Source organism: Centropristis striata, chromosome 1 (genome assembly GCF_030273125.1).
Source record: "Centropristis striata isolate RG_2023a ecotype Rhode Island chromosome 1, C.striata_1.0, whole genome shotgun sequence".
NCBI classification, from domain to species: Eukaryota; Metazoa; Chordata; class Actinopteri; order Perciformes; family Serranidae; genus Centropristis; species Centropristis striata.
Genome location: NC_081517.1, coordinates 2,236,059 through 2,253,066, shown reverse-complemented (window position 1 = coordinate 2,253,066; position 17,008 = coordinate 2,236,059). Strand labels below are relative to the sequence as shown.

General features: G+C 33.6%; 1 protein-coding gene across 1 annotated transcript in view; it reads left to right on the top strand.

Moving 5' to 3' along the window:
- Nucleotides 1–17,008, top strand: part of jupa (junction plakoglobin a) — a 53,383-nt gene that overhangs the window by 34,410 nt on the left and 1,965 nt on the right. Inside the window, exons 9-15 of the mRNA XM_059350484.1 lie at nucleotides 1–339; nucleotides 4,524–4,676; nucleotides 5,727–5,846; nucleotides 7,627–7,777; nucleotides 9,325–9,446; nucleotides 10,797–10,848; nucleotides 15,301–15,439. Coding sequence (XP_059206467.1) covers nucleotides 1–339; nucleotides 4,524–4,676; nucleotides 5,727–5,846; nucleotides 7,627–7,777; nucleotides 9,325–9,446; nucleotides 10,797–10,848; nucleotides 15,301–15,437 — 1,074 coding nt within the window. The 3' untranslated portion in view covers nucleotides 15,438–15,439. The remainder of the gene's footprint in view (nucleotides 340–4,523; nucleotides 4,677–5,726; nucleotides 5,847–7,626; nucleotides 7,778–9,324; nucleotides 9,447–10,796; nucleotides 10,849–15,300; nucleotides 15,440–17,008) is intronic.

The window sequence follows — 17,008 nt, the reverse complement described above, 5'->3', positions numbered from 1 at the left end:
GACGGGATGGACAGCCTGCTGCAGACGCTGGTGGGTCTGCTCAGCTCAGACGACCTCAACATGCTGACCTGCTCCACCGGCATCCTGTCCAACCTCACATGCAACAACGCCTACAATAAGACTCTGGTCACCCAGGGCAACGGCGTGGAGGCACTGATCCACGCCATATTGCGTGCGGGAGAGAAGGAGGACGTGACCGAACCTGCCGTCTGCGCTCTACGCCACCTGACTTCACGCCACCAACAAGCTGAGGTGGCGCAGAACGCCGTGAGGAAACACTACGGCATCCCCGCCATCGTCAAGCTGCTCAACCAGCCCTACTACTGGCCCGTCATCAAGGTAGGCAGCAGGAGGGGGCTCAATAATAAGGGTCCATACGATTTAAAGATTGGGAAATTATGTTTGGAAATCATTGAAAGATTTAACTTTTCCCCCCTGAAGCCTATGCAACCACCGTCTTTTTTTTTTTTTTTTTTTCACAATAAAACACAAACATACAGGAACACTCAGAACAGAATCCCCACCCCAGAAAGTGAAAACAAATATATAGATAAACAACAACAATAATAATAATGATCAATAGATGACTCAATCTAAGACAATATAAGTTAAGTATGTTGTAAAAGAGGACAGCTATAAACATAAAAAAGGAGAGAATTTTACAGGAAAACAAAACAAAAAAAAACAAGCAAAAAACATTAGAGAAGTACAGTAAATACTGAAGAGTATTTAAGCGGGTTGTCACTTTTAGTCATTATTTTTTCTCCCAAGAACTAGTTGTTTGTTGGATTTGTTAAGCATTTTATTTTAAAACTGCAGTAGTTCCTAAGAAGCTATACTTCTTGTACAGGTGTATCTCAATAAATTAGAATATTATTTTATTTATTTGAGTTTATTTATGTCAGTAATTCAATTGAAAAAGTGGTGAATCTGTGAGAAAAAAGTTGCTTTTTCCCCACTTTTTTTAATGTTTTACATTTCTTGTAATTAACTATAAAACTATCATTCAGTGTTGTTAATAGTTAGTCACTTTTAGTCTGTATAAGACGTGATGGATACATTTTATTTTGTTCTTATGCACCTGTAGAGGTGTTTACTAGATTAAATCAAATCTACTAGATTAAAGTGGCAAATCTACAAGAAAAAAAGTCGCAGATTTAAGAGATTTAAAGTGGCAAATCTGTGCGAAAAAACACACAGATTTACGAGAAAAAAGTGGGGAAAAAAAGCAACTTTTTTTCTCCCAGATTCACCACTTTAACCCTTAATAGGGCACTCATTGAAATACTTGCAAATTTCAACCCTAGAGAATATTGGAGGATATTACATACTGCCAAAATGTGTAAAAAAAAAACATACGAAAATAATATTTTGAGAAAAAAGTTGACGAGATTAAAGTGGCAAATCTACAAGAAAAAAATGTTTTTTTCCCCACTTTTTTCTCATAAATCTGCAACTTTTTTCACACAGATTTGCCACTTTAAATCTCTTAAATCTGCAACTTTTTTCCTTGTAGATTTGCCACTTTAATCTAGTAAATTTGCAACTTTTTTCTCGAAATATTACCTGAAGTTATCAAATATAGTTCTTAGCCTGATAAAGGGTTAAGAGTCTGGGAGGTTTCAGATCAAATTTCTAAAATTTCCAACAGGTATAGGTGAATTGGTTTTAAGGAGGTGGTGTAGTTTGTTCCAAGAGTTCAGACCAAACTAATGGAAGCATGAAGCGAGAGACGGTCAGTAGAGCGTTTCTGATAAAAGCCCGTCTGCGTAACGAAGCAGTTCTGAGATGGAGTACAGTCATTTTCCAGGAAGGGCTTTTATATCTGAGATCTTGAATGTGGGTTGTTCCGCTTCTGTGAAGCATAACCGCTAAATGCTAAAGACATCAGGCATAGTAACTCTCAAGGTAGAGTGATAGACTGAGTCCAGACAGTTAAGAGTTCAAAGGAAGCAAAGGAAAAAATAAATCATATGACCAAAGTCCAAGACTGAGCCCACAGGTCAGTGTGCAGAGGGGATCTGAGAGAGGGATTTACCAAATATGGTGGAAAAAACTCCAGAAAGGAAAGAGGTTGTAGACTGGAAATAGGTGGTGTGAGAGAACATAGATAGATAGATAGATAGATAGATAGATAGATAGATAGATAGATAGATAGATAGATAGATAGATAGATAGATAGATAGATAGATAGATAGATAGATAGATAGATAGATAGATACAATAAAATACAATAGAATAAAATAATAAATAAAAAAAAGAATAAAATATACTGAGGTAGCATAAATAAAAACAACAATAGAAAAAAAACAAAACACAGAATAGAACAAGGACACAAGTTAAAAAAAGCAGATCAGTTGGTAGGATGGTTGGCAAGATGATGGTAATGATAAATAAGTATAAATAATTACAAATAAAATAATATGATATATAATAAAATAGTAATAATAATAAATAAGGCCGGTATAATAATAATAGTAGTATATTACAGTATATAGTAATAATAATAGTAATGTCAGCAACAGTATATATAATAATATAATAATAATAATATAATATTTATAATTATGATAATAATAATAATAGTAATAATATTAATAAATACGACCTGTATAATAATAGTAGTATATTACAGTATATAGTAATAATAATAGTAATGTCAGCAACAGTATATATAATAATAATATAATATATATATATAATAATAGTAATAATATTAAGTGTTGTGCGTAGATTTAGTGCATAGATGATAAATAAGTATGAATAATTAAAATAATTATAAATAAAATAATATGATATATAAATATATAATAAAAAAGTAATAATAATAAATAAGGCAGGTATAATAATAATAGTAGTATATTACAGTATATAGTAATAATAATAATGTCAGCAACAGTATATATAATAATAATATAATATAATATATATAATAATAATAGTAATAATAGTAATAATATTAATAACATAGCAAAGTGTCGTGCGTAGATTTAGTGCATAGATTTAGTGCATTTCAGTAATGTTGGTTCTGAGTAAGGGACTGTAAAACAAACACATGGAGGAGTTAATGGGTTTGGTCCAGAGAGAGAGATTGGGGGGAAACGGGGTGACAGATGGACGGAGGGGGCAGAACGCCAAAGTCTCAATCAGCCTGAAGGAACATGAAATGACATGACAGCAGGAACAGGATGTTTTACAACTCCAGGCTTCAGGGGGGAATTAGTACATATTTCTTTTTCTTTTTTCCAGTTCATATTTCTCATGGAGAAGCTTTGTAAGCCTTGTTTTACTTTCTGACCAGTGACGTTGTTATATATATATATATATATATATATATATACTTTTTTTAACCAGGTAAAAAGTCTCGTTGAGATTTAAAAAAAATCTCTTTTCCAAGAGAGACCTGGCCAAGAAAGCAGCATAAAAGTGACAAGTTACAACATTTAACCCTTTGATGCACAACATGTATCTAAAGTGACCCGACAGAGTTTTTATGTTCTATATATTTGCAATAAATTAATTTCATCATTCAGTATTCCAGGTTTTGCTCAATTAGTTTGTTTTTGGTCATCATACATCCAAATTTTATGTTTTCCTTTATTCATTTTTTTAATAAAATCCCTTTTGTGTCACTACTCTAATGCACAACATATCCATTTTTTAGCTAAGTAGCTTGCTAAGCTAACTACTTGGCTAACTTCTTGGCTAAGTATTTAGCAAAATAGCTTGCTAAGCTAACTACTAAGCTAACTTTTTGGCTAAGTAGCTTGCTAAGCTAACTACTTAGCTAACTTCTTGGATAAGTATTTAGCAAAATAGCTTGCTAAGCTAACTACAAAGCTAACTTTTTGGCTAAGTAGCTTGCTAAGCTAACTGCTTAGCTAACTTCTTGGCTAAGTATTTAGCAAAATAGCTTGCTAAGCTAACTACTAAGCTAACTTTTTGGCTAAGTAGCTTGCTAAGCTAACCACTTAGCTAACTTCTTGGCTAAGTATTTCGCATAATAGCTTGCTAAGCTAACTACTAAGTTAACTTTATGGCTAAGTAGCTTGCTAAGCTAACTACTTAACTAACTTCTTGGCTAAGTATTTAGCAAAATAGCTTGCTAAGCTAACTACTTAGCTAACTTCTTGGCTAAGTATTTAGAAAAAATAGCTTGCTAAGCTAACTACTAAGCTAACTTTTTGGCTAAGTAGCTTGCTAAGCTAACTACTTAGCTAACTTCTTGGCTAATAATACAAAAACTTTTTTTCTTCATAAAGTATGAGAGGCAAAATGGAAATAATGATCTGTTGTTATCAAAAACAAGATATTTAAAGAATACTTGGGATATTCAATCATAAAATAAGTTGATATTAAAAGATAGAGCACAGAAACAAACAGCAGCATTAAATATTTCATCACAGTCATTTTTGACCCATGTTGTGCATAAGAAGGGGTTAAAATATGTTGTGCATCAAAGGGTTAAACACAGTTAACATAAATTTTAACATAATATCTTTTCTTCTCTTTTCTGCCTGCAGGCTGTGGTGGGCCTGATCCGTAACCTGGCCCTGTGCCCGGAGAACCAGGCCCCTCTGAAGGACGCTGGAGCGATCCCCCGCCTGGTCAACCTGCTGCTCAAAGCCCACCAGGACGGCCAGAAACAAGGCTCAAACACCCTGCAGACGTACCAGGTACATGAGGGGACAGGTGGAAATATTGAGTACAGGTACAGCTCAAAAAATTAGAATATTGTGGAAAAAGTTCAATATTTTTGGTCAATTATTTCAGAAAGTGAAACTCATTACACATAGAGTGAAATATTTCAAGCCTGTATTTCTTGTAATTTTGATGATTCTGGCTTAGAGAGAATGAAAACACAAAACTCAGTGTCTCAGAAAATTAGGATATTACATAAGATCAATTGAAAAAAAAAAGGATATTTTAAACACAATTGTCAGGCTTCTGAACAGTTTGTTCATTTCTATACATCAATACTTGGTTGGGCTCCTTTTGCATGAATTAGTGCATTAATACTTGGTGGCATGGAGGAGATCAGCCTACAGCACCATGTTGCTTTTATAGCAGCCTTCAGCTCATCTGGTGTCTCTCACCTTCCTCTTGACAACAGCCCATAGACTCCTATGGGGTTCAGGTCAGCCCAGTTTGCAGGCCAGTCCAGCCCAGTAACACCATGGTCACAATATCATCTTATATATAATCTATATAATGTATGAGTTTCACTTTCTGAAATGATTGACAAAAAATATTGAACTTTTTCATAATATTCTAATTTTTTGAGATGTACCTGTATAATCTTTATCTCTGAATCTGTATTTGGATATTATATTTGGATGCTTATGGTCAGTGACATGAATGAATAATGAATGAATAGCCCCTTTATTGTCATTGCACAGAGTACAAGTACTAGTACAGCCAAATTAGCCATCAACCCGTCCAAACGTATAAGAACAGTCACAAGGTTACCCAGAAATTACAAATCAATACAACCGCAGTGCTTTTATTTTGAAGGTGGTTTACGTACCCACCTGCAAAGACTCGACTATTTAACTGATAGTTCACAAGATTAATTTAAAATCGTAGCTCCATGAACATAAAAATAAGACATTCCTTGTAAAGGTTTCCCCTGTAGGCCCCTGTGTAGAACCGCCACTGATTGTGGGAATAAGTAGTTGTGAATTATTTATGAATTTCTCTGTCCTTCTTCTCTTCCTACTCTCCAGGATGGAGTGAAGATGGAGGAGATTGTGGAGGGCGCCACAGGAGCGCTGCACATCCTGGCCAGAGATCCCGTCAACAGAGCCGAGATCGCCGACCTGCAGACGATTCCCCTGTTTGTTCAGGTAACGGAGGAAACCCAATCACTAGGGCTGTGCCATATCGTATCGTTCACAATAATATCTGTATATTTTTTTATGGTTAAAAAAATGCATATCATGATATTGGCAACATTCCTACTTCTTGATGTAGTGGTTAAAGTTGTTTTAATCACAAAAAGCTACTTACTCTCTGTCGCTAAACACATGGGGCTTTCAAAATAAGAGCACAGTGTGTTAAGAGAATCCACCACAGAATTTACAAGAAGACTGTCAATATAAGATGCCTTGAACCTTTTTTCTCCTTTACAAAATTTCATTAAAATATGCCCCCGGAACCCCTAAATGGTTATTTTTTATTATTTGCTCATACTCATAGAGTCAAGAGTAATTTTTTTTGTATTTGGCAACTGTTGAGATTTGTACGGAAGCCCTAAACCGCAAGTGAAGAAATTTTTTTTTGAGATGTTATCTTGTTATTTCGAGATCATATCTCGTTATTTCAAGATAATATCTCATTATTTCGAGATAATACACATATGTAAAAAAAAAAATCTTCCAAAATGTTTTTTTTCTTCAGATATTATCTCATTATTTCGAGATAATATCTCGTAATTACGAGATAATATCTCGTTATTTCGAGATAACACACCTATGTAAAAAAAAAAAAAAGAATTTAAAAAAAAAAAATCTTCCAAAATGTTTTTTTCTTCAGATATTATCTCATTATTTCGAGATAATATCTCGTAATTACGAGATAATATCTCGTTATTTCGAGATAGTATCTCGTTATTTCGAGATAACACACCTATGTAAAAAAAAAATAAAAAAAAATATTTAAAAAAAAAAAATTTTTTTTTTTAGATTTGCACTTCACACTACATTTTAGATTTTTATTTATTTATACAGCCTAAAAAAAATCATATTTTCTATATCTTTTTAAGTATTTCCTAATAGTCAAGAATATCGTTATCGCAAAAATAGCCTGAAATATCGTGATATTCTTTTAGGGCCATATCGCCCACCCCTACCAATCGCTCACATTTCCTCATCTTGATAATTCATTTCCTGAGCTAATTTCACTTCCTCCACTTCCCTCTCCAGCTGCTCTACTCTTTGATGCACAACATGGTCTAAATTGACCCGACAGAGTTTCTATGTTCTACATATTTGCAATAAATTAATTTCATCATTCAGTATTCCAGGTTTTGCTCAATTAGTTTATTTTTGGTCATCATACATCCAAATGTTATGTTTTCCTTTATTCATTTAAAAAAAAATCCCTTTTGTATCACTACTCTAATGCACAACATATCCATTTTTTAGCTGAGTAGCTTGCTAAGCTAACTACTTAGCTAACTTCTTGGCTAATAATACAGAACCTTTTTTTCTTCATAAAGTATGAGAGGCAAAATGGAAATAATGATCTGTTGTTATCAAAAACAAGATATTTAAAGAATACTTGGAATATTCAATCATAAAATAGTTGATATTAAAAGATAGAGCACAGAAACACACAGCAGCATTAAATAACATGAAGGGAATGAATGCGGGTCATTTTCGACCCATGTTGTGCATTAAAAGGGGTTAAAATATGTTGTTCATCAAAGGGTTAAACACATTTAACATAAACAAAACGTTGTTATGACCATATCTTTTCTTCTCTTTTCTGCCTGCAGGCACAATCACAATATCGTGATATTCTTTTAGGGCCATATCGCCCAGCCCTACCAATCGCTCACATTTCCTCATCTTGATAATTCATTTCCTGAGCTAATTTCACTTCCTCCACCCCTCCCCTCTCCAGCTGCTCTACTCTCCCGTGGACAACGTGAAGCGCGTGGCGGCAGGCCTCCTGTGCGAGCTCGCCCTGGACAAGCGGTCGGCTGAGATCATCGACAGCGAGGGCGCCTCGGCTCCGCTGATGGACCTGCTGCATTCCAACAACGAGGGCATCGGTAGGACACCCGGATAGATAATGCACTGCGATTAGCTTACCGTAATGTAGCGTTTAGTCATAGGTGGAAAAGAACAAAGTCAATTTACTCAAGTGCTGTACTTCCTGTAAGTGCAGTTTCCAGGTACTTCACTCTGCAGGACCAGGTCCATTTTATGCTTTTACTACACTGCATTTCAGAATGACGTATAGTAGACTGCACTTTATTCAATTACACCATGGGGTTAATTAGAGTTTAAATTACCCTTTATGGGTGGTATGACTGCATGAGGTATTAAAATAAAATAAGAGTTTTTAAAAAAATGCCAATTTAACACAGAACAACCTGCAGGTAAGTTTACATTTTCAGCCAACATGGTTGTTGAGAGTATCTGAAAGATGCTGAAGATACCACTTACAAAATAGTAACTTTAAGTACAATATGTATATATTATAAGCATATATATACATATAAGCTTATAAACACACAATAATGTTAATAAGCATCTTGTAAGGACTCACAAGTGCCTTATTACTTGTTAATTAATGGTTATTACAAGGACCTTAATATAAAGCGTTACCGAAGGAAACTACTCCTGCAGTAACTAGAATCAGCACTAAAGCTTGTATGTTCCTTCAGGTGTAGTCAGGACTAAAATGTGGAACTCTTACACATTATTATTATTATTATTATTATTATTATTATTATGAAGATGGAGGGGCAGGTTTTTGTGCATACTCCTGAAGACCGAGCTCGTCAGAGAGCATCTTCTCTCCTAGCACCAAGGTTATTATAGTTAACGAAAACTAACGAAATAACGAAAACTAGAATTGAAAAAACATTTTCGTTAACTGAAATAAAAATAAAAACTAGTTTTTAGAAAAATGATAACTAACTGAAACTGTATTTTGTGGTTACAAAACTAACTAAAACTAACTAAAATTATAGTGGAAATGTCCTTAGTTTTCGTTTTTTGTCAACTTTTTTTCATTCATAATTCAGTGTTTCTATTTGAACATGCAACACATGGTGATTATGTTTACTGAGACTGGGATGTTTACACTAGAACCAAAATACAAAACAGTTAATAACCTTATCGGGGCTGAGATGATAAACCAAAGGAAATAAAGGCAAAATGTATTATGACCACTTTGAATCTGGCACCCAACACATAGCCCATTACAAAAAAAACTAAAACTAACACTAAAACTAATAAAAACTAAACTAAAACTAAGCATTTTCAAAAACTAAAAACTAAACTAAAACTAGAAAACTGACTCTTAAAACTAACTAAAACTAACTGAATTTGAGAACAAAAATTCACAACGAAACTAAAACTAATGAAAAATACAAAATTATTATAACCTTGCCTAGCACCACACGATAGTTCTACTCCTCAAAGAATTGTCACTAGCACTTATTGATGCACTTATAGCTCTTATTGCACTATACCTTGATTGTTTGCTTTTACTCTTCCTGTGAGTCGCTTTGGATAAAAGCGTCTGCTAAATGACTAAATGTAAATGTAAAATGCATGTCTGAATGTGTCCTGCTCCTTCTCCCCTCAGCTACCTACGCTGCTGCTGTGCTCTTCCGCATCTCCGAGGACAAGAACTCCGACTACAAGAAGCGAGTGTCCGTGGAGCTCACACACACTCTGTTCAAGAACGACCCCGTTGGCTGGGAGATGGTGAGTGTGTGGCGCCCCCCACTGCTGGGACATGACAACTGAATATTAAAATAGACATTTTTTTATTTCTTTCAATGCTTTGGGTTTAAATCTCACCTTTGTCTGATGCTCATAGCTATTAGTAATATTTGGTTTGCAAGATTGCAAAATCTTTAATTTTAACACTTTGAGTTCACCCTTTGTCAGGCAAAGAACTATATTTGGTAGTTAGAGTCAGGTAATCTTTCGAGAAAAAAGTTGCAAATTTACTAGATTAAAGTAGCAAACCTACAAGAAAAAAAGTCGCAGATTTAAGAGATTTAAAGTGGCAAATCTGTGCGAAAAAAGGCGCAGATTTACGAGAAAAAAGTGGGGAAAAAGCAACTTTTTTTCTCCCAGATTCACCACTTTAAATCTCATAAATCTGCGAATGTTTTTCTTGTAGATTTGCCACTTTAATCTTGTAAACTTTTTTCTCAAAATATTATTTTCGTATGGTTTTTTTACACATTCTGGCAGTATGTTATATCCTCCAATATTCTCTAGGGTTGAAATTTGGAATTGCAAGTATTTCAATGAGTGTCCTATTAAGGGTTAAAGTGGCAAAAAAAAAAAAAAGGGCAGATTTATGAGATTTAAAGTGGTGAATCTGGGAGAAAAAAGTTGCTTTTTTTCCCACTTTTCTTCTCGTAAATCTGCAACTTTTTTTCTTGTAGATTTGCCACTTTTATCTAGTAAATTTGCAACTTTTTTCTCGAAATATTACCTGAAGTTACCAAATATAGTTCTTTGCCTGATAAAGGGTTAATAAACTATCTATATAGAAGTTTTGACTTTATTTGACCTCTGCCCTCTTGTGCCCTCAAGAAAAAAATGCGCAGATTTAAGAGATTTAAAGTGGCAAATCTGTGCGAAAAAAGTCGCAGATTTACGAGAAAAAAGTGGGAAAAAAGCAACTTTTTTCTCCCAGATTCACCACTTTAAATCTCGTAAACTTTTTTCTCAAAATATTATTTTCGTATGCTTTTTTACACATTCTGGCAGTATGTAATATCCTCCAATATTCTCTAGGGTTGAAATTTGCAAGTATTTCAATGAGTGTCCTATTAAGGGTTAAAGTGGTGAATCTGGGAGAAAAAAAGCTGCTTTTTTCCCACTTTTTTCTCGTAAATCTGCGACTTTTTTCGCACAGATTTGCCACTTTAAATCTCTTAAATCTGCGACTTTTTTTCTTGTAGATTTGCCACTTTTTTCTCGAAATATTACCTGAAGTTACCAAATATAGTTTTTTGCCTGATGAAGGGTTAATAAACTATCTATATAGAAGTTTTGACTTTATTTGACCTTTGCCCTCTTGTGACCTCCCTGCAGGCCCACAACAGTGTCAGTGCTGGCCCCAACATGGACGGACCCTATCCAGATGGTGAGTAGCCATGTTTGAAATGTGCACATGCAGCACATTCCTCAGCTCTGGGTCACTGCAGCACAGGGAATAAAAATGCTGTAATCTGCCAACAGGTTGCCTCCCTGCAGCAGATTCCATTTACTATCATCATTTGCGAGCAAAACAATTTTTTTTTTTTAGTAGCGGTTATATAACTTGTGCAGCACAAGCCCAGCCTACATTGATTTTTATTTTTTTCTTAATATTTTTATTAGGAGGTAAGGCACATTAGAACAGGAACCAATGTTATAATTACATGGAGTATCACCTCACATCCGCATCACAATTGAAAATATAAACATATCGATACAATAGAAATACTGTGCATCATGAAGAATGAAGAGCAACACATACAGTCTGCCTCCTAGGATGTTTTCTTATTTTATATTTATGGCCCAATAGGAACATGATTGGGTGACTAACAAACAATGTGTAAATCAAAAAATAATAATAATTTAAAAAAAGTAAAAAATAAGGTGAAAATAAATAAATAATAATAATAAAAAATAAATAAGTAACTGAGGATTCTTGTATGTAATAAGTAAATAAGTGTTTTAGCTACAGGGTGTAGACAAAATACAAGGGAAGCCAAAGGAAGAAAAATAAATAAATAATAATAATAATAAGTAAACCGGATGTGGTCTTCTGGGAGCCTGAATTTGTACATTGATTTTTATTTACTTTTTGAAAACTTTCTACTTTCTTACTCTCATTTCTTCTTCAGATCACTGATCACAAATTTTGACATTTTTGCTGTGTGTAAAGTAACAACTTGCTACTTTGGGATTTGTCAGAAAAGACACAAAATTACCCAAAAAAGAATCAAATTGACCACAAAATGATTTTTAAAAAATGACACAAAATGACAAAAAAATTACATAAAATTAAGCAAAAAATGACTCAAAATTGACCACAAAAAGACACAAATTGACCAAAAAAGACAAAAAATTACCAAAAAAAGACACAAAATAGCCCAGAAAAAGAAACAAAATGACCAAAAAAGACAAATTCACCAGAAAAGACACAAAATGACAAAAAAAACACAAAATGAACAAAAAAGGACACAAAATGACCAAAAAATTACGTAAAATTAAGCGATAAAGGACTCAAAATTGACCACAAAATGACAAAAATGACCACAAAAAGACACAAAATGGCCCAAAAAAGACATTAAATAACCAAAAAGACTAAAACACATTATCACATGAACACAGGAGACAGAGCTGACGAATATGTACATTGATTTTTATTTATTTTTTCAACTTTCTACTTTCTTACACTCATTTCTTCTTCAGATCACTGATCACAAATTTTGACATTTTTGTTGTCATGTTTTCTTATTTTTTCCTCCAGAAGACTTCCTGTTTATGGCCAAGTCACATCAAACCAATCTTATCTCATTTACTTTGTCTTTGTTCTCCTAACCCTCTGAACACCACAAGCAGCTGGATAGTTTCAAAGCCATGTTTTCTTAAAAAGAAAAATCCCTAATTACACCATTTGATGTAGCCAGAAACTATAAAAACACTGCCAGACGTCCTTGAACGAATCATGTGGAACGAACACTTCCCTTCAGTAAAAGTAACTAAATCTGAGCTCAAGACAGTAACACTTTAATTCTGTCATAAATAAACCATGAACACAAAAACACATCTTGTAAAAAATCATTATATTCTGCACTCCTGAAGCTGTGAATGACTCAGCTGAGACCAACAGTCACATGACAATATGTCATTGTTGTTGTTTTTAAAAATGATAATTTAAATGGTTGAAACAATTTAATGTTAAAATTACTTTTTTCTCCCAGATTCACCACTTTAAATCTCATAAATCTACGCATTTTTTTCCTCGTAGATATGCCACTTTAATCTCGTAAACTTTTTTCTCAAAATATTATTTTCGTATGTTTTTTTACACATTCTGGCTGTATGTAATATCCTCCAATATTCTCTAGGGTTGAAATTTGGAATTTGCAAGTATTTCAATGAGTGTCCTATTAAGGGTTAAAGTGGTGAATCTGGGAGAAAAAAAGTAGCTTTTTCCCCACTTTTTTCTCGGAAATCTGCAACTTTTTTCGCACAGATTTGCCACTTTAAATCTCTTATATCTGTGACTTTTTTTCTAGTAGATTTGCCACTTTAATCTAGTAAATTTGCAACTTTTTTCTCGAAATATTACCTGAAGTTACCAAATATAGTTCTTTGCCTGATAAAGGGTTAATATTCTATCTATATAGAAGTTTTGACTTTATTTGACCTTTGCCCTCTTGTGCCGTCAAGAAAAAAATCGCAGATTTAAGAGATTTAAAGTGGCAAATCTGTGCGAAAAAAGGCGCAGATTTACGAGAAAAAAGTGGGGGAAAAGCAACTTTTTTCTCCCAGATTCACCACTTTAAATCTCATAAATCTGCGCATTTTTTTTCTTGTAGATTTGCCACTTTAATCAACTGTTGGTCTCAGCTGAGTCATTCAAAGCTTCACAGTCACATGACAATATGTCATTGTTGTTGTTGTTTTTAAAAACAACTTATTTAACTTTAAAAAATTTAAAGTTAAAACTGCACAACAGACATTTTTGAGTTCTCTGTACTAGTGAGTAAAATGCACAGCCTGAACCGATCCGGGGTTTACAGGGTTATTACATCACTATTCCTCGTTGCCAAGTCCAAAAGTTTTTCTCTCCTTCCTGGTGTTTCCTTATCTGTGTTTCCATCTTTCTCTTAATTCCTTCTTAAGTCCTTCTCTTCTCAACTTTTCTCCTTTTATGGTTTTGGTATTTTCTGTCTCCTCAGAGCAGAGAGACTCTTCTCACTCTGTCATCACTTTGTTCTGAAAAGGTGCCTAAAATGATTTCAGCCAGTTTCTACTGTTGCTATTTTATTTATTTATTTATTTATTAACCAATATTTTATTCATTTTCAAACAGACACAAAACAGAGAACATACATGACAGCAGAGGCAATTAAACACTTCACATAGACTGAATAATATATAGAAAGAGAGGCAAAAATAAACTAAAATAAATAAAATGAAATAAAAAACAAATAAAATAAAGATACAGGTAGAAGTTTTATTTATTTATTTATTTGTTCCTTTCGTGAAGGTGGACAACAAAATGTGAACAGAGACACTCTCTATACCTTCATGATTAGAAAGAAGCAGCTAGAGGAAAAAATGTCTTGTATTTGTCTGCCCCCTACTTGAACAAAATATAAAAACATTATAAAAATAAAAAAAGATGGTCTGACATCACATACAATTGATTTTCAGTAGCCTACACCCACAAAACTTTGATTATAACAAAACACTTAAAACAACAAAAACAAACAAGACAAAAAACAAACAAAAGTACATGTTTACATCTCGAAAACAAAAGAACAAAAAACAACTGATCATAAACAATCAGTTTAAGTTTCAAGTACATATTGACAATTTTTTCTGCATTTGTACATTTTTTTTAACTCAACTCAACTTTATTTGTGAAGCACTTTAAAACAACCACAGCCGCAACAAAGTGCTGTACATAAACAAACAGAACAAGAGACAATAAAATAAATAAAACAGGAATAAACACTAAAATAAATAGATTCATTGCTTTTTTTAAAAAAACAATAAATAAAAGCAAACCATAAAACACTAAAAACAAGAGCAGAGTCTCATGCGTGGTTAAAAGCCAAGGAATAAAAATAGGTTTTAAGATGACTTTTAAATCTATTAATATCTGGACAACTTTTAAATCCTGTATTTGGGAATTCCATATTTTTACACCGACAGCACTAGTAACTCACGTGTCAGATTAAATTAAATACAATCTGTTTTTCCAGTGTGTAGCAAGGTTATAATAGGTTTTTATCTATTTTCATTAGTTTTAGTTTTAATTTCGTTGTCAATTTTTGTTTTCAAATTCAGTTAGTTTTAGTTAGTTTTTAGAGTGGGTTTGCTAGTTTTAATTTGTTTTTATTTTTTGGAAAATGCTTAGTTTTAGTTTAGTTTTTATTAGTTTTAGTGTTAGTTTTTTTGTAATGGGGTATTTGTTGGGTGCCAGATAAAAAAAAGTCACAATAAAATGTTGCCTTTATTTCCTTTTACTATCCATCTCAGCCCCAATAAGTTTATTAAGTCATAAAACCAGATAGATGAAATAGATTTCATATCAACCAAAAAGGTTTACGTATGAAAAAAGTTGACAAAGACGAAAACTAAGGACATTTTCACTATAATTTCAGTTAGTTTTAGTTAGTTTTGTAACCACAAATTACAGTTCCAGTTAGTTATCGTTGTTTAAAACCTCTCGTTTTTATTTTTATTTCAGTTAACGAAAATGTTTTTTCAATTCTAGTTTTCGTTATTTCGTTAACGTTTTCGTTTACTGTAATAAACTTGGTGTGTAGCAAGTAAAATAAATTAAAGCAAATGTTGTGATCTCTTGCAGAGCTGGACGCTGGTTTCCAAGGTTACGGAGGGTATCCAGGTGACATGCCCATGGACGGCATGGACGCAGGGATGATGCAGGACGAATACGGAGCCAGCATGGCCTACGACAGACAAATGTACCCCGCTGAATATTAAAGGTCAGTATGCAAACAATCAGGATCAGCTGTCGTTAATCTAAATCCCCTGAGCTTTGTTTTTAAAATTAACCCTCTATGGTACACATTTAGGAAAACAATGTTTGGAGTGTTTTTTTGTCTTAAAATAGACTAAATAAACATAATCTAAAGAAATGTTATAATCCTTTTTTTCTTTTTTGAAGTTTTTGGGGTTTATTGCCTGTAGGCAACATTGTACCATAACGGTGCACAAGTGAAAAGAGAGTTTTTAAAATGAATTTTAACATATTTCATTTAATCAACATGTGTAAAAGATTCAGTAGCTTCAACAGGGTACAATACATAACATTTTAAATTTAAAAACATTATAAAAGGAACTTTTTTAACCGGTTTCCTGTCTGACTGTTGCCTGTAGGAAACATTGTACCATTGAACCAACGACCCATTGAAATGAATGTCTTGAACAGTCTAAGTTTATGAAACTATCAGAAATGAAGGTTTACTCACCTAAAAGTAGGAATATATTTTTTTCCAGATGGAAAAGGGCCAGGAAATTTATGTTTTGAGGGATTTTTTTTGGCACAAAATGGCAAAGCTGTTTCAAAACTTAATAAGAGGCACGTAAAGTTTTTTGAGTACAACCGCAGTTCGATTAAAAAGTTTTTGAGTGCAATGATTTGCTAATAATTTTTAACATATTCAACTGAAAACTGTATGACGACAATATATCTTCTGTTCAAACTCTGTTTCTTCTTAATGCTTTACACAGCCTCCCAATTTGAGTGCTGATAATATTGATGTATTAATTTATATTCAAGTCTTTAATCTCATAAATTTAGTTTTATCTGCGCTTATATTTTATCAAATAGAGGTGGGGAAAAAATCGATACAGCATCGTATCGCAATATTTTACGTGGCAATATTATAATGATTCATGGCCGCCAAGTATCGATATTTAGTGTTCTGCCAGCCGGCCATTAGTATTTTCGCCATTTTTTTTCTGGAGGCCGTAGCGGGCTCAAGAATATACTGGAGATACTCATATGAAACTAGAAGATCTGAGGAATCTATAGGCATCAGAATAGTGTGAAGTTGTTGAGATACTGCAAATGTAGGCTTTTTTTATGTTACATTCAAAAAAATTCAGAGCAGTGAAGCTTAAAGTTGAGGAAAGTTTGATAAAATGCTGCAGTTGTTGTCGTCCACATGTTTGATATCAGTTCAGTTCAGTTTGACTGATTAGTTGTTGGTCAGTCTGTTCACAACAATTCCTGATTTAATTTAATTTCATCAACACAAAATGCAGTTAAACAGTTAAATCGCATTATATTGTATCGCAATATGCATTATTATGCTAGCCTGGCTAACACCAGACCAAATCTCATTGGAGATTAGGTCTGGACACCTACAATGTATTTCTCCGTAGAGGAGGTGTGGTTTACGATCCTCCGGAGCCGTTTATTGGACGCTTAGAATGTCTATCAAAGCGTCTGTAGGTAGCTCTTAGCCAATCAGATCAGTTATACCAGATGACGTAGTAGAGCAACAGAGATGGATGTTTGTTGTGTGTGTGTCTGTGAGAGAGTGTTG